The sequence below is a fragment of the Lepidochelys kempii genome, chromosome 14 (assembly GCF_965140285.1).
Source record: "Lepidochelys kempii isolate rLepKem1 chromosome 14, rLepKem1.hap1, whole genome shotgun sequence".
Taxonomy (NCBI): domain Eukaryota; kingdom Metazoa; phylum Chordata; order Testudines; family Cheloniidae; genus Lepidochelys; species Lepidochelys kempii.
Window position 1 is genome coordinate 6,082,485 of NC_136393.1, and position 18,607 is coordinate 6,101,091.

At 41.8% G+C, this 18,607-nt stretch overlaps 1 protein-coding gene across 2 annotated transcripts in view; it reads right to left on the reverse strand.

Moving 5' to 3' along the window:
* MAP2K6 (mitogen-activated protein kinase kinase 6) overlaps positions 1-17,819 on the reverse strand; it is a 94,345-nt gene extending 76,526 nt beyond the window's left edge. For both annotated transcript variants that reach the window (XR_012154916.2, XM_073311641.2), the window contains exon 1: positions 17,509-17,819. Coding sequence is in view for 1 of the 2 variants with exons in the window: in XM_073311641.2 (XP_073167742.1) it covers positions 17,509-17,524 (16 nt within the window). In the remaining variant the exon portion in view is untranslated. The remainder of the gene's footprint in view (positions 1-17,508) is intronic.
* Positions 17,820-18,607: the final 788 nt, after the last annotated feature.

The window sequence follows — 18,607 nt, forward strand, 5'->3', positions numbered from 1 at the left end:
GTTTTGAGACCATAGTGTGTGTGTGTGTGGGGGGGGGTGTTAAGTGATTTTTGTATTTATAAGTCACTAGAACTGATAGCATAAGCAGTCAATATTTGACAAACAGAAAAACAAGTGCAGCCAGGCACACATACAGCATTTACACACTTTCCACTTTATGCATCCGATGAAGTGAGCTATAGCTCATGAAAGCTTATGCTCAAATAAATTGGTTAGTCTCTAAGATACACAAGTACTCCTTTTCCATTTACACACTGCAGCCCATCCTCTAACTGCTCCACTTAGCAATCAAGAGAAGATCTATCCCTAACACTGCAAATGCTTAACATGTGCTTAACTTGAAGATCTACTCACATGCTTATTGTTAAACATATACATAAGAATTTGTAAAATCAGAACCTTAAAGATCAATCCCAACTCCCACGCCTCTTATCAAGAAAATAATTCCCAGAACCCACAAAATCTGGATGGTTCCCCCCCACTGAGTTGTGAAGTTGGAGTTAAATATCCCAGGATACCCTGTGGTTAGAGCTCTCCCAATCAGCCATCATGTAGTCTCTTTAAAACAAGCTGTTCTGAAAGGAAACCTGCTTTAGAGGAAGAAAAAATGCTGATAGCAAAGCAATTATCTAACAACGGGCCCAAACTGGTGAGTATCTTCACAAATATGCACACAGTGTAAATACTTATTTAAAGCTTAGAACAATTAGCCTTGCTTTAAAATACATGTAGGGCTTGCAGAGTTCTCCTAATACAGAAAGCTGTTCCAGCTCTTGCCTTCTTGTGAGGGGCACTCCCAAACAGCATTTGAGAAATCCCCTGCTAGGTTTTAAAGGATGTAGCCTAACAACAAGAATAAAACTCCCTTTGCACGATAAGGAAGAAAGGTTGGCTGGGTTGTCTAGCCTATGCTGGTATTAGCAGGAGTAAACGCATTTGTATCACAAATGGTGTGTGCCCCATTGCCATGCAAAGGGCTGCAGATTCAGAACAAGGCTAAAAGATCCCAGCTATGTTTTTAGTCTCTTACATGACACAAAAACAAGACAGTGGGATCTGATGATCTAGTGGTATGTACCTATAACCCTAGTAGGTTTAATCCTACAGACCTTGGTAGTGTGTCTTTCTGTGTCTTCATTCAGCTGAAATGTTATTTTGTAAATTGTAATAGTGTGAGGTCACTTTGTTCCATGTCTGATGCCTGAAATTCTGTTCTCTAGTCCATTTATCAACCTAGACTCTGGACAACAACTCAAGTCTTCAGTAGAAATTGTGTGTGTATGTATGTTTTGGGCATGTTACTGATGTCTAATATATGGTCTTTCAGAATAGCAAGGTGGTCAGTCTGCACGGATTCTCCTTACTCCTTCTGGGAAGAAATATTTCAAAGGACAATTCTGTAACACTTGGATTAGCTCTATTTCTGCACTTCCAGTGTATATAACTGCTCATCTTAGCTTTCTTTATAGCTGTCTAAGTAAGTTGGAGACTCGTGTGTTGAGATTTATCAGGTAGTAATTTATCCCAAATCTTACTGTTTACATCAGGGGTTTGGAAGCTAACAGATTAGGTATTAGGAGATTACAAACACTAGGACAGTCTCCTACTGATAAATGGGACGGGATTCCCAGTGAGGAAAATGTTCCGAACCACGGGTTTGCATTTAATTTCTTTGCAATATGTTACTCTATCAACCTTATGCATTTTAGATAACCGAGGAAAATCTGTGGCGGGGGGAAGTTGTCAGTACAAAGAATACTGTATATTACCCTGCACAGTAGTGCAGGGGGAGTGGAGTGTATAGACCTGTGAAGAATCTGGGGGGCAAGCCAAGGTTTGCAGGGGGCAGCTATCCCCCTTGCCGCACAACAAATGACCCCCCTGCTGCGGGTATGCTGTGAGGGTCAGTCTTCTGGGCTTTGAAAACATTAACGCATTAAGGTTTGTTTGGAATTCTAATTCCAGTGCACAGATCAGCTATTCAGAAAAGTGACTCTACCCTGTGGGGTGTCTAAACTTCTCTCTCCAACACCAAGAGTGCCCAATTTTACTATCAAACTGGGGGTGCCCTCTTCCCAGCTGCCAGCCCTAAAAACTCAGCCTGGATTGTGTAAATCAGACGAGGCTCTTTCCTGCCCGAGCAGCCCACCAGTAGCAAAGTTTCATACAGACCAGATCCTGTCCTCGCTCTAGACCTGTGGAATCCCATCACTTTCAAATTATGCCTCTGTGCCCCCTGTGTAACCCCACCAGAGGCAGTGGGATTGCACAGGTGCCACTGACTGGATTTTAGGAAGCGATCTTGGTGCTGCAGAAGAAGGACCAGAATCCGAGCTTCTGTTAGCTCTTTCCTGCTGCAGGGCTAACAGGACCAAAGAGCAATAAAAATGTGTCCCTATAGTCAGTGATTTATGAGTTTGCATATGAACAAGGACAGGGTTGTGGAAACAGGAGACTTTACTTAAAAACAAAAAGAGCAAAAACCCCACCAACAGACACTCCTTGGAGGAGAACTGCGCTTTAAATCTATGTTCTAAGGTACAGCTGTGGCCAGTGGCTATCTTTACCTAATGAAGGTGTAATTGTGACAGCTCCTGTCAGAATATAAATTATTTTATGATACACCCACAGGAGATAGCCATTAAAGTTTCCAGAACTGGAAGTTATTCCAGCTTTCTGCAGAACACTGCAATTTAAAACATGTTTGTTTTCTTATATGGTGTATTGGGGGTTTTTAATCTTTACTCAGAAGGGTTTGTAACATCACTACACACACACAAAGAGAAAAGGAGTACTTGTGGCACCTTAGAGACTAACCAATAGAGCTGTAGCTCACGAAAGCTTATGCTCAAATAAATTGGGTAGTCTCTAAGGTGCCACAAGTCCTCCTTTTCTTTTTGCAGATACAGACTAACACGGCTGTTATTCTGAAACCTACACACACACATTCTCTCTCTCCCCGCCAGTTTCAAAGGAGAGGGATTACACGAAACCCCTCCCCTTTTAAAAAGGAAGAAGCCTGTAACAGCACCAGGTTACAAAATCAAACTCGGCCCTTCCAAACCTCAAACTCTACTTATTTCTCATTGATATTCTGTCAGTACAAAGAATATGGGAGATCCCACAGCTGTCCGCTAATAAAAAGAAACACCAAGGTCGCATTCAAATGAAAGCGCTTTGCCTCGCTCAGAAGAGAAAGCCGGTCCTTTACTCCCCTCCAGTTAGCAGCAGCATTATCATTATTTATTAATTATGTAAGAGCCCCCAGGCATGGAACAGGACCCCACTATGCTAGGTGGTGTTCAAACACAAGAGTCCCTGCCCCACAGCTTACAGTCTCAAAAAAACACAGAAAACTGATCTGAAAGGGGACACATCACCCGCCATAGACTTTGTTGATGGTTTGTTTGTTTTTTCAGGTAGCTTTTCCAGAGATTCTCATTGCCTGGTTCCGACATCTCACTAACCCCTAGATCTGGGATGGCTCTTCCACTGGGTTTAACCTTCTAAGGCTCGATTTCTCTACTTAACGTGCCTCCTCTCAAGGTAGCTAGGGCTGTGTCAAAGGCATACAAGGAACCGAGCCCACGCCCTGACTGTCAGGTGCCTGGAAACTCATTTGGCTGCTATTCTAGATTTACCTAAAGGCTGATCCTCTTTGGCTGTGAATTCCAGACTGCTTCTTTTGTACAGGACATGTTGCATGTTCACAATTGGTCCTATCAGCAATTAGCCTGCTAAATATTAGAACGGTCAACCGCCACCCTATGGCAGCTATTTTGAATACAGCTGACCAACCTCTGTGGACTGCATAGGAGCCAATTTCTGTCAGGGTGGCCTTTAGGCCTCTATTAATCCTATAGCTGCTTCCACATAAATGTATTTGTGGGGCACTGCACTGCTACCCTGTTTCAATACACGTGGTAAATAAAAAGGCTTGAGTTACTCAGATCGAGGGATGTGATTGTTCCCCTCTATTCGACACTGGTGAGGCCTCATCTGGAGTACTGTGTCCAGTTTTGGGCCCCACACTTCAAGAAGGATGTGGATAAATTGGAGAGAGTCCAGCGAAGGGCAACAAAAATGATTAGGGGACTGGAACACATGAGTTATGAGGAGAGGCTGAGGGAGCTGGGCTTGTTTAGCCTGCAGAAGAGAAGAATGAGGGGGGATTTGATAGCTGCTTTCAACTACCTGAAAGGGGGTTCCAAAGAGGATGGCTCTAGACTGTTCTCAATGGTAGCAGATGACAGAACGAGGAGTAATGGTCTCAAGTTGCAGTGGGGGAGGTTTAGATTGGATATTAGGAAAAACTTTTTCACTAAGAGGGTGGTGAAACACTGGAATGCGTTACCTAGGGAGGTGGTAGAATCTCCTTCCTTAGAGGTTTAAGGTCAGGCTTGACAAAGCCCTGGCTGGGATGATTTAACTGGGAATTGGCCCTGCTTTGAGCAGGGGGTTGGACTAGATGACCTTCTGGGGTCCCTTCCAACCCTGATATTCTATGATTCTATGACTTGCCCCCCATTTGTCCGAGCCATGACTAATGGAAGCCCTAAGTAGACAGTATGGCATCTGCTAGTGGACTAAAGAAAGGCTTCCATATGATGAGAGAATGGACTGGTGACTACAGGTGGTGGCAAAAGATGCAAACAATGCCCTAGTCCTATGTTGGACAATGGGAACTGGCTGCCCACTGACCATAGCCAGCAGGGCACCAGGCATCAAGGAGGATCGCATTTTAATTCACGGTAAGGATTAAATGGAGACGTGAAAGGTGTGTGTTTGTAGGAAAAGATGCCTAGTAAAATTTCCAAGCATCCTTATTTGGGCATGCACGGCTGTATTATAAGGCTAGGGGGAACCTACATGCAGGCCACCAGAGATGGCGATCCAATCCCTTAGGGAAAAGGTAATTTGCACCCACCCTTTTGCTAAAAGCTTCACTAAGGATCTCAGCCTGAACAGACGTTGAGCAACTGCTTCAGTAACTTGTCTTCCTGAGGATACCATTAAAACAACTAGGAGTCCAGTGGCACCTTAAAAGCTAACAGATTTATTTGGGCATAAGCTTTCAGTCCTCATTGTTTTTGTGGATACAGACTAACACGGCTACCCCTCTGATACATGAGGATACCACTGACCTTCTCTCTTAATCCACTTCCCTCCCTGTCTGTCCCCCCTCAGGGATGTATCAAATCTTCATGTTTTAAGATTTTTCTAAATAATTTTGAGTCCAGTTCCTGAACTCTGGGTGAGCTTTAGATTTGTTGTCTCCCCTCCCCCGAGGGAATAAAAGTGAACTCGCTCTCTTGTTTGGAGGGCTGGAAAGCATCCATAGGATGGTATGGCCAGCTCTCTTTCGGTGCTTGTGCCACAGAGACTTGTTGGTTCTGATTTTCTTGGAATTTGTGGAACATTTAGTAACTCTATTATGCTGTCATCTGCCTTGTGCACTGGGAATTATGAGATACTTGCTAGTGTTAAGTCACATGTGATCGAATAATCAAGAGACTCTAGAGAGAAAACAAATGAGTGGACCATTTAGGGAAATTTGACTTGATAATCGCTTCTGGACTGTTTTGACCTGCTAAAAAAAGTCTTTTTGTAAGGATGGGACAATTCTTATATAAAACCTACCCCTTTCACAAATCCCTTATTGGTTGGGGAACTGCTCTTTTCCGCAAAGTAACTTTTTTTTTTTTTTTTTAAATCCATTTACTTTAATCAAACTTTAGATTTGTCAATAAAGGATCAAAGTCCCCTTCTACAATAACTGGTCTTGATCTTCTAAATATATTGTTTTCTAGAGAAGCAGTTAAGAGAGGGGCGATTCAGATCGAGGCATCTAATCACAGATTTAATTTATAGTCTGATAAAGAAGTAATTGCCTTAGCATCTGAGCAGGCAAACAGTAACTCCTGCATGTACTACCACCTGAGACTATATGACAGAGTGAGCATGTGCATGGAAAGAACTACTAGCAGGATTGGGACTTTATTCTCCAAGACACAATTAATTAATTGATTCTGCACCTTTGACTTAAGTGTAACTTCCACCTGTAAATATTGTTTGTAATTAACACAGAGAAGCTAAGCCAATTGTGATCTTCGTGATGTTCTAAGGTCACTCATGACTAATGAACATTCTGCTTGTGTGTTTCTTTTGCTGGAGTTAAGTTTTTATACTGAGACGCCTCCTACAAAACGAGTTATAAAATCTAAATGTACGCTGCCCTCGTAAATTGCACCTACTTTCAGTAACTGTAGAAAGTATAAAGAAAAGGAGTACTTGTGGCACCTTAGAGACTAACCAGTTTATCTGAGCATAAGCTTTCGTGAGCTACAGCTCACGTCATCGGAATGCTCAACTAGTCTGAGCTCCTATAGAACACAGGCTACAGAACTTCCTCACAAATAATTCCTAGAGCAGATGTTAAATCAAGATTGGATTTTTGTTTTTAAAAATCAGTGCTGGAGAACCCACCATAACCCTTGAGGAGTGGTTCCAATGGTTAATTACACTCATTGTTTAAATTTATACCTTATTTCCAGTCTGAACATGTCTAGCTTCAACTTCCAGCCATTGGCCTGTGTTATACCTGAAGAGCCCACTATTAAATCTTTGTTCCACAGGTAGATACTTAGACGCCCCTTAACCTTCTTTGTTCAATTAAATAGAGCTCCAAGAATCTATCACTGTAAGGCAGGTTTTCTAATTCTTTACTTGTTTCTGTGGCTCTTCACTGACCCCCTCCCCAATTTATCAGCATCCCTCCTGAACTGTGGACATCAGAACCGAACACAGGATTGCAGTAGCTGTCACATCCGTGCCAAATACAGAGGTAAAACACCTTGACTGCTACGTGAGACTCCGCTGTTGATGCACCCAAGGATTGCATCAGCCCTTGAGCTCCCAGTGCGACATGTTTGGCTTGATGATCCCCAAGTTTTTTTCAGAGTTGCTGCTTCCCAGGATAGAGTCCCCCATCCTGCAGGATTTGCCATGAGATAAACATTACAATTTTGCCATAGCAAAACACACGTTGTTTGCTTGTATCCGGATTGCTCTGAATCAGTGACCTATCTTCGTTATTTCAACACTCTCCCAACTTGTCACCTGTAAGCATTAGCTGTTTGTTTTTTGCCTTCCACTTCTTACATAAATAGTGTAGGGCAAGAACTGATCCCTGTGGGAACCCACAAGAAACCAATCCAGTCAGTGATGACTGCCTGTTTACAATTACATTTTGAGACCTATCAGTAAGCTAGTTTTTAATCTATTTAATGTGTGCCTGCTTAGTTTTATCTTTCTAATTTTTTAAATCAAAATATCATGTGGTACCAAGTCAAATGACTTACAGAAGTCTAAGTATTTTACATCAACACTATTATTTTTATCAACCAAACTTGTAATCTCTTCCCCCACCCCCTCAAAAATAATCAAGTTAGTTTGACAGGATCTGTTTTTCCACAAACCCATGTTGATTGCCATTAGTTATGTTCCCTCCTTTAATTCTTTATTATATGAGTCCCCGTTAGCCACATCACTATCTTGCCCAGGATCAATGACAGACTGTCAGACCTATAATTAACTCAGTTGTCCCATCTATAATTTTTCCTACAGTCTTTTGGAATTTCCTTCATAGTCTAAGACTTATTGAAAATCAACATTAATAATCCAATGAGCACCTCAACTTGCATCCAAGAGTTTTTAAAAAAAGCTAGTAATCTGGCCTCACTAACTTAAAAATGTTTAACTTAGCAGCTGCTGTTTAATATCCTCCTGAGATAGTAGCTGAATGGAAAGTGTTAGGATAGGACTACATCTGTACTTAAAGACAGAACAGAAATATTTCTGTATTGATAATTCTACCATTTCCATTTAGTAATGAACCACGAGCCTTGTTAGGATTCTTTGTTCCTAATATACTTAAACTCCTTTTTATTGTCCTTAACTTTGCTGGCCATAGACATCGTCGTGTGTCCCTTTGCTTCCCTTATCAATTTTCTACAATACAATGAGTTATGTTCATTACTATCAACTTCTCCTTTATTCTACTTGTTAGTTCATTTTTTATAACTACCCTCACTTCCCCTCTAAGCCAGGTAGCAGCCCTAATGAATGGTGCCCTTTCTTCCCACTGAGGCCTCATGGAAAAAGGATCTTCAACTCTAACATTATGTACATTTGTACATGATACCTGACTAGACGCCCAAAATGCTGCTTTTCCCCCTGACTCTAGCTGCATGGCTGTTTGCACCACATTTATGCAAGCTCAATCCCCTCCTGTATGTAGAGTCCAAACTGATGAAATTGGCACAGTAAGCAGCCTCCTTTTCCAGTAAGTAGGTCATTAACTGAACAAGAACGATCTGCAAAAGCATGAGTGTAACTTGCTGGAATTTTGATCAAGGATGTCCAGCATCTGCTCTGGATGACTCTAAGCTAACTGAAGTAGCTTGGCAAAGAGAAGAGGTTTTTAGCAGGATGGCCAGGTTAGGCCACATGCTGATAGGACAGGTGTGATGAAATGTATGAAACTCCAGCCAAGTGCTCTGGATTTTCAGTTTAAAAATAATTTTTAATTTTGGCTTTTTTTAAAAAAAAAAAATAAACTACAAAAGGAGCAACTGTGTCCCCCAAATCCTAACACTATTTATTTAAATCACCTTCTCATTGAATAAGGATGACTAATCACAAATTTTCCTCTCTCCCCACTTGCTTATGTCCAAACTAAGGTAGATTTGGAAGGGATGAGAGGCCAGAAGAAAAGTCTTTAAATGCAATATCCAAGAAAATATGAAACTTAGACTTAATCACCTACATAAGCCCTGTTACTGTACAGCACAATATTTAAAGCTGTGTAAATCGTGGCTCCTAAATTTGCTTCTAGTATCACTGCAGCCAATAACTCTAATCTCAAAACATTTCCAGACAGGCCTCTAAGCACTTTTACAAGAAATGAAACCCTTTTTTTAAATTATAGCTCTGGCCATGCCTAGGAATTAAAGGAACAGTCCCTCTATTTCCCAGACACTAGATCAGAGGTGGGCAAACTACGGCCTGCGGGCCTGTCCTGCCCAGTCCTTGAGGGCCTGGCCATGGAGGCTAGGCCCTGGCCCCTCCCCTGCTGTCCCTCCTCCCCCACAGCCGGCTGTGAGCTCCTGACGGGCCACACGGCGGCACAGCTGCCAGTCCTGCCACTCTGAGCGGCATGACAAGGGGGCAGGGAGGTTGGATAAGGGGTAGGGGGTCCCAGGGGGCAGTCAGGGGACATGGAGCGGTTGGATGGGTTGGAGGTTCGGGGTGGGGATGGTCGGAATGGGGAACAGGGGCGGTTGGATAGGCATGGGAGTCCTAGGGGGGGCTGTCAGGGGGCAGAGGCATGGATAGGGGACAGGGAACGGGGGGGGTTGGATGGGGGTGGGGTCCCGGGGGTAGGGGCGGTTAGGGGTAGGAGGTCCTGGGAGGGGGTGGTCAGGGGACAAGGAGCAGGGGGATTGGATGGGTTGGAGGTTCTGAGGGGGGCAGTCAGGAGGTGGGAAGTGGCAGGGGCAGGGGCCAGGCTGTTTGGGGAGGCACAGCCTTCCCTACCCGGCCCTCCATACAGTTTCAGAACCCCGATGTGACTCTCAGGCCAAAAAGTTTGCCTACCCCTGCCCTAGAGACTGACTCATCGTATTGCATAATGTGTATGCACCTACTCAGTATTGTACGGGTAGATGGCTAGTCTTTAAAATGCTGATGTTTTACAGACAAATTGACACACAGAAGAATGTGTGATATTAACCCCAGTGTCCAGTGATGAGGCCTGTGGGGGGAAAAAAGAGAAGGCTGCAATAGCCAGTAAATAGGCACGCTTTCCCTTCCAGGTGGTCTGAATTATTTTTCTCCTCGGTGACAATAGGAATGCTAGAGTCACTTTGACTAGCTGCTGTACAAATTGTAAGCCTGCCTCACAAGTCTGAAAGCATGGAACATGTGCATTTCTCCGCAAAATGGTAGCACAGAATTAGTACAATTCATTCCACATGGGAGTTAAAATAAACAAGCTCTGACATCTCTCTTCTTGTATATCCACAATCCAGTGAAGCAAGGGGCTGGAAATGCTAAATCTACAGTAGAGAGACAAGGTGGGTGATTTGTGTCTCTCCCATAACCTGGGACCGCCATAGCTACAACAACAAATCCACAGGACGCAGTCAGGTAACGCATTTGGAAGGAGGGACAAGACAGCGATGAGCAAACAGGGGCAACAAAAGTTAAATATGATAATAGACACAGCGATGCTCAATGTGCCTTCAATGATACATGATCAGGACCTCAGCTGTGTCTCTCTCGTGATCATTCCAGGTCCCATGTTACCTTTTAAAAGTGTTCCTCTGTAACTTGACTTTTAAAAAACTACTTTAAAACAATTTCTGTTAGTATGGTTTTGAAGTTGGTTTTTGAAATCCTTTTTTAAAATGGTTCTAATAAGAAACTTACAAGAACTTTTTTTTTTTAAGTTTTTATTAAGAATCTTTCAGCAAGGAAGAAACTGACTGATTAAAGAAAATACTGGGGGGGGGGGGGAATTCCCCCCCCCCAATTGTCATAGATATTACTTGTAACTAAAATTGGTACGTACTATTGACAGAAGTATAATTTTCATGTTGACTGGATCCCTTTAACTCCAATGTCTTTGGGCAGAATTAATATTTACCTCTCTAAATCCCTCTAGCCGGTTTAATTGAATATGATGATCTTCACTCCCTTCTCCTAAATAGCTGAAGATATTTCAAGAGGCTGCTAAGTAGTTGTCTTGTTTCACCCCAGAGGTGGCTGCATTTCAGTGGTGAGTGATGTGCTTCTTAAAATATCCCTCCCCTATATCACAGGGTTGCTGTGAGGTTTAAAGTCATTTGAGACCCAAAAAGAGCACTAGTCTCTACCCTACTCTCTCCCTTTCCTTACTTTATCACTTTTATAGCTCAAATTATTTTAGCACTTCCATTTTCTCAAATACTCCTAACCAGCAAGTGGTCTGCAACGCACTGTGCAAAGCTGGTGTCCTAGAAAGTATGTCGGCCATTCCACCCATGCTATTACAGCGTAGTGAGTGACAAGTGGCTCAGAGATCGAAGGACGGGATACCTTATACGCTTTAGCATCCAACTGGCATTTTGCAAACCCTGCTCACTCTCTCATTCCTAAAACCAGAGCCAGCTGGCAACAAAACTTCCCATCAAACATATAAGAAGTGCAAGGGGCACCCTCAGGAGCCCTTCTGCCAGAGCCACTCCTTCTCACCAGCACAGAGTGTGTTCACAGAACCACTTTCAGCTCCAAAACATGTGGGACAAACGCCCACAGCACCTTTTTCCAGTAGCAGCATCTGGAGAGACGACCTGGTGTGAGAGGGTGAGCCCAGAGTATGCACTCTTTTCCTGATCAGTAGGCTTGGCAGAATACACACTCTAGTTAATATTCATATTTTATATATGGTTGTTTTTCAGTAGGGTCATCTATTAATTGCAGTTAATTCATGAGATTAACTCAAAAATTAATTGCCGTTTTAATCGCACTGTTAAACAACAGGATCCCAATTGAAATTTTATTAAATATTTTTGGATGTTTTTCTACATTTTCAAATATACTGATTTCTGTTACAACACAGACTACAAAGTGTACACTCTTCACTTTATATTTTTGATTATCATTTTTACAGTGGAAATATTTGTGAACAAAAGAGTATTTTTCAATTCACTTAATACAAGTACTGTAGTGCAATCTCTTTATCATGAAAGTGCAACTTACAAATGTCGATTTTTTTGTTATGTCACTGCACTCAAAAACAAAACTATGCAAAACTTCAGAGCCTACAAGTCCACTCTGACCTACTTCTTATTCAGCCAATTTCTAAGACTAACATGTTTGTTTACATTTACAGGAGACAATGCTGCCCACTTCTTATTTACGTCACCAGAAAGTAAGAACAGGTGTTCCCAAGGGACTTTTGTAGCCAGCATTGAAAGGTATTTATGTGCCAGATATGCTAAATATTCATAAGGCCCTTCGTGCTTCGGCCACCATTCCAGAGGACATGCTTCCATGCTGATGCTCGTTAAAAAAATAAAGCGTTAATTAAATTTGTGACTAAACTCCTTGGGGCAAAACTGTATGTCTCCAGCTCTGTTTTACCCCCATTCTGCCATATATTTCATGTTATAGTAATCTCGGATGATAAGTGAGCACATGTTGTTCGTTTTTAAGAACACTTTCACAAAACGCAAACAAGGTACCAATGTGAGATTTCCAAAGATAGCTACAGCACTGCACTCAAGGTTTAAGAATCTGAAGTGCCTTCCAAAATTTGAGAGGGATGAGGTGTGGAGCATGCTTTCAGAAGTCTTAAAGAGCAACGCTCCAATGCAGAAACTACTGAACCCAAACCACCATAAAACAAAATCAACCTTCTGCTGGTGGCATCTGACTCAGAGGATGAAAATGAACATGCGTCAGTCTGCACTGCTTTGGATTGTTATCAAGCAGAACCTGTCATCAGCATGGATGCATGTCCTCTGGAACGGTGGTTGAAGCATGAAGAGACATGTGAATCTTTAGATCATCTGGCATGTAAATATCTTGCGATGCTAGCTATAACAGTGCCATGTGAACCCCTGTTCGCAATGTCACCTGAAAGTGAGAACAAGAAGCAGGCAGCATTATCTCCTGCAAATATAAACACACTTGTTTGTCTGAGTGATCTGACCAAGAAACGGGACTGATTGGACTTGTAGGCTCTAAAGTTTTAGTTTGTTTTATTTTTGAATGCAGTTATTCTTTTGTACGTAATTCTACATTTGTAAATTCAACTTTCATGATAAAGAGACTGCACAACAGTACTTGTATTAGGTGAACTGAAAAATACTATTTTTGCTTTTTACCGCGCAAATACTTGTAATCAGAAATATACAGTAAGCACTGTACACTTTGTATTCTGTGTGGTAATTGAAATCAATATATCCAAACATCCAAAATTATTTAAATGGTATTCTGTTATTAACAGTGCAATTAATTGCAGTTAATTTTTTTAATCTCTTGACAGCCCTGTTTTGAAGCCCTTTTTTTTTCTATTTTTATCTATTTAAATTTTCCAGTTGTGGGAAACTGCAGGGGATGGCCAAACAATGATTTTGAGACGTTGAGATTCAAAAAGTTAAAGCAGAAATTGTCAACATTGCATGTCAAAACATACCAAATAAATATCCTTAAATCTAACTCTACAAAGTCCTCAAGCAGCTTTTTCTTACTTTGCCTATATGTACGTTTTGATTATCCTCAATGGAAATATTTTTCATCGGTTTGCGTGTGCAGTGAAATCAACTTTTACCGACACTTACCAATTAAAAATCTAATGCTGCCAAGGCTACCGATAGGTAATACAGAGAGTGATGTTGGAAGCTGCTTTATCAAAAGCACGGGTATAGTGTCGCCAATGGCATCTGCTTAAGTTAATAAAAGAGAGGGGGAACCCTAAGCTATAACCACTCCCACTTAGTCAGCTGTTCAAAATACTGGTCAGTTCTGTGTTATAAGTGATTAATAGCCTAGGAGCAATCTTCCACTCCTTAATCTTCAGTTTCACATTCTGTTTTCTCAACCCTAGGAAAATTCCTTTTGATAGTTGTGAGAAAACTGAAATATCTTCCTTTGTCGTCTGAGAGATTCACTCAATTTTTTAATGCACAATGTGTTCTCTATTCTTAACACAGCTCCGTTAGCGGGGCCAATCACATAATAAAAAATATATTTTACTGTTCCATACAAGGGGAACCATAATTAACCCTCTTTGAAAAATGGGGGGGGAACCCTACAAACTAAAAGGGCAGAATTCCTGCAAGCAACTTAACATTTGCAGCATTTGCCCAACTAGACAAACTCGCTAGTTTCAAGCCTCCTGGATTTACACCAAGCATTACTTTACGCTGCTTTTGCAAATTCTCTCCTAGCCAAGTGCCTGTAAGGACAATATGTTAATGGCAAGAAGTTCTGAAATAGCACAGTGGAGAAAACGTGGATATTACATAACTAACCTGAATCTTTACATAGCTTAGAAGAGGTTAATTTTATACCAGCAGAAACCCATAGGGGTGCTATACACAAAGATGATAAACAGGAGTTGCTATTTTGTGTTACATCTGTTCAGTTGCTATTTAGAGCAGGAAAAAAATTAAATGAACAATGAAATATAAATAAAATGTAACGTTCAATATGTGCACTTCCTTTGATCAAAGTCCATAAGTACATATGTCAGTGAGTCACACGTGACTAGCTTCTCATAACATTATCTGCATCGAGTTTTAACTTGATTTGAAAACAAAAAAAAAAAAAAAAAACCCTTAAACTTGAATCACTGAAATGCAGGAACTGGGCTCTAAGTATATTTACTATCTCACATGGTGATCTCAGTATAGGATTGTGATCAGAACTTCTCTAACATAAAAAAAAAAAAACAACCGAAAGTGTCTACAGGGTGGTTTTTGTTTTTTAATATGGATTTAAAAAGTAAATATAACACATTTATTCAGACTTGCAGCCTCTGACTTTCATGTGTTTAGCAAGGAATCTATGTAATAAGGGATTTCATCACTTTTTTTCTGTGATATCCTATTAGTTGTGACAGCCATGTATTCCATATCTGGCACTGATTCTAATTCTTCTGTACTGTAATTTCCTCAAACAGATAATCTTCCATACTATTTTGCATACATCAAGGTGGAATTAACTTCTGGGATACAGAAATGATACTTGCATATAATTCTAGCCTTCCAGTTCTTTCTGTTCATTTTTACTGCATTTTCTTTAGGGTAGGAAATAATTCCATACATACGAATGTAGTTTTAGTCTCTTGACTAACAAAAATAAGGAAATCATGTGATTTGCTTAATGTTTGAGATACTAGAATTCTGTACCTTCTCGTGACCTGCCTTCTTAACTTGTATTTTACCTGCCACAAAACTTTTGAATTCTAGCACTGGAATTCTGAGCCTTAATATGTTTATAAGCACATATAATGAAAAGAAATCTGCATAAGACTTACCTCTCAATTAACGAAGGAACTTTACCGAGGATGGTCTCTACTCTCAAATAATCTGTTGGCGACACATTTTTGATGGAATAGAAATATTTTATTTCCAGTTACGTACATCTAAAAGGCGGTATCTAAAAATACCGATCTTTCATTTAAACCAAGGACAAGACTTGATATATGTATGTACAAGAGAAACTTACTGACCAATCTCTTTTCACTGCATTATCTCCGTTGTGAAGAAAGGCACCAAAACCAAATTAAATATAATCTTAGTCAACTTTTCAGAACAAGTTGTTGGAAATTACTTGAGGGGGGATTCTAGAGTTGAAGGGCAAGAGCTATTCAATAAATTTTTATTTTGACAAGCCTGGAAAGGTAAAACTTCATATCCAATATTAAATGATCTAACATGTTATGCCTTTATTTCATTCTGAAGACTGACTATTTCAATAGTTTCTTGAGGTAGGGGAAGGCTGTTGATGACTCAATTCAAAAGTAATGTAAACTTAAAGGCACTCATATGATGGAGTGGGATGGACGGAAAAGGGATTCAAGAATGAGCCTATTCACTGAAATAATGTTTTGTGGGTTGGCTACTTGTCCACTCCATTTTATTGGTACCGAAGGGAACTGACAGGGCTATTGCTGGGAAATGCAAAAAGCTAGGTTAAAACCAGAAATGGGCTGCTTTCCCTTTACTAGGCATACTTGCTTAAAAGTCTTTTTCTACAAGGCATCTGGTCCTGCTTGATCAGTTTTTCCAACTCTGTGGCTGGGGGAATCTCAGGAAGAACCCCACCCCATCCGCCTTCCATCCCTCCATTCCCCCCTGCACATGAGGCAGGATCCCCGCATGAGCTATAGATCAGCATGTTGGGGGTCTCATTAGTGACAAGTCCTGTGAGCATCCTCTTGTTCTATTTTATCTGGTCAAACTTCTTTGCCTCCTTCTGTTGGAAACTTTTCTACACTTCTCCACTTGGCTGGGAAAGATGATTGCAGCAAATCCAAATTAGGAATAAATTACATAACCCCTCTGAATCTGGTACAAAAGGAAAACTGGGGGTGGGGGAAATATGAGCGCAACCCCTTGATTTAAAGGATAAACTTACCCTCTCACCCTGTCCTTTCCCATTGCACTTAATCAAAGTGTATTGATTGCCACTAAAGTTGCGGGACAGACTGCCCGAAAGTCCTCGGATCACCTTCCCAAGTGTCCCCGGCTGGCAATGTCTCTAATCCACCCCCAGAAGCTACCTGATGGCTGCAAAATGCAAGACTAAGCAGCCCCCATATGAGAGCCAAACCAGCCAGCTCAAAGCTGCATCTTGTGTACCCAGGAATCTCGTTGCTGACAAATATGTGCAGTGACTCCTACTTATGCCATTCGAGACCTGTCTGAGACGTTTACTGCAGTTCGCCAGCATTTTTACAATTAAAAAAAAAAATCGCCCACAACTTCCCCCCCTCCCCTTGGGCTACAAAGCAGTAGGAGTCCTGCACAATCCAAGATTTACAAAGAGAGAGCAGGTTTCAGAGTAGCAGCTGTGTTAGTCTGTATCCGCAAAAAGAACAAGAGGACTTGGGGCACCTTAGAGACTAACCAGTTTATTTGAGCATAAGCTTTCCTGCTTCATCGGAAGCTGATGCTCAAATAAACTGGTTAGTCTCTAAGGTGCCACAAGTACTCCATTTATTTGAGCGTAAGCTTTCGTGGGCTACAGCTCCCTTCATCGGATGCGTTCTCTCCAAGTCCCCAGTGCTTCTAAAAAATGAGTAGTACCCCAGTCCGCCCCCAGCCTGTTTTAATGGTGAAATAAAACAAAAGCCTTCCATTGCAGACTCCCAGCGATCTGCTGTCACCCTCGCTGCCTCTGACCAAAACTTACCAAATATTAGGGGGGGGGGGAATGTCGGTGGAAAATGATCTCAATGCTGGCACCAGAACAATACTTTCTCATGGAAACATAGGTATATATTTAATTCCGAGTAACTCCACTCAAGTTTCACCTTCCATCCCCTGAAGAGACCTTTTTAAAAAAAGTTTGGCTTAATGCTGCACTTGAAAGTATCCGCAGTTTGGATGCATTTTGCCTATTTTGCAAATGTATACAGCAGTGCATGCATGTGCTCTTCAACATTCTTTATCTCTCCTGACTGTGCAAAAGGCAAAAAGAGCTCGGTAATCCCAGCAGAAGAATGCAAATAACGTCAATGCACAGCTGAACTGCAAGCCCTGCCTTACAGGAACTGTGTGTGTGTGTGTCTGTCTACAAAAAAGGCACATACTAAACAGGAAATGCAACTGAAAGCAATTGAAAGCCTCAAACTTCAAAATGCAATTGCATCCCGAAAATTGCATTCATGCACTTGAAAATGCATGCATGCTTTTTTGCATATTTTGCAAGGAACAGAAGTCGGATCCTTACCTCTCGGCTGAGACATTTTCCCCTTTGCTTTGATGGGGGAGGGGAGCACAAAAGACTTTGCCTTGCCTCTCTTCTGTAGCTAGTTTTGCAACAAAGATGCAAACTGCAAGCGCTCAATCTTCATGCAACTGGAGTTTTTCTGACTTGCTGCAGCAGATCTCTTTGCAGAGAGGAGCGGTGCAATTGCACACCTTGCAAAACAGATTGCAAAGTATTTTTTCCCCAATTGCAATGGAAGGGAAGGCTCTGCTGCACCTACATGATGGGCCAGGGCTGGCAGCTAAAAGCTCCAAACTTGGATCTGAGTATCTTAGTGCGCAGACGTCCTTCCTACGAGCACCGCGGTGATCACTGGGTAATGTAGTTTCCCGGAGAAGTCCATGGAACGCTTCCTTAAGGGGGAGACAGTTGCTGCGGTGCATTGCACAGCACAGTCGATCTGGATGCATTGCAAAAAATAATCGTCTCGTTCACACGGCAGAAATCGGCTTCGCCACAAACGACTGCACGTCCTTGTGCTTACAGGGAGTGTCACGGTAACAGCAGCCTTTGAGTCTGTGTGGCTTTGATCAAGCTGGGGGAGATGCAGATTACTCTCTCCTTAGTTACAATATTCCTTTGGCGATTGTGTGCATTTTTCTGTTTATGGTAGTTAATAATAGTCCTTCCTTGTTATGCATGTTGGTACAAAATCCAGCAGCCTGTCTGCTTAGCAACACAGGGTGACTAGAACACATCTCGCCAATGCTTATTCACTGGCTTCCAGTGTAGCACAGTCCAGTGATGGCTTTGGTCCTAACGCCCTGACAATGACAAACCATGTCTTCTTCCTCCAGCAGCCTCCAAGGACAGCCATGTTCCACTGGATCAATGAAACCATCAGTCAGTAGGGGGCAGCTTGCTGAGCTCAAGAGCTGGAGCCCGATCATGGAATTAACTCCCCCAGGAAATAAAAATGTCCATGGAATTTACTGCTTTCAAAACTAAGTGCCGGACTCATTTCTTCAGTTTGGCCTTCGCTCTGTTAGTGTTTGCATACAGCACATTGATTCGCTGCCACCCACAAAAATAAACACCATGAATTTACAATCTAGTTATG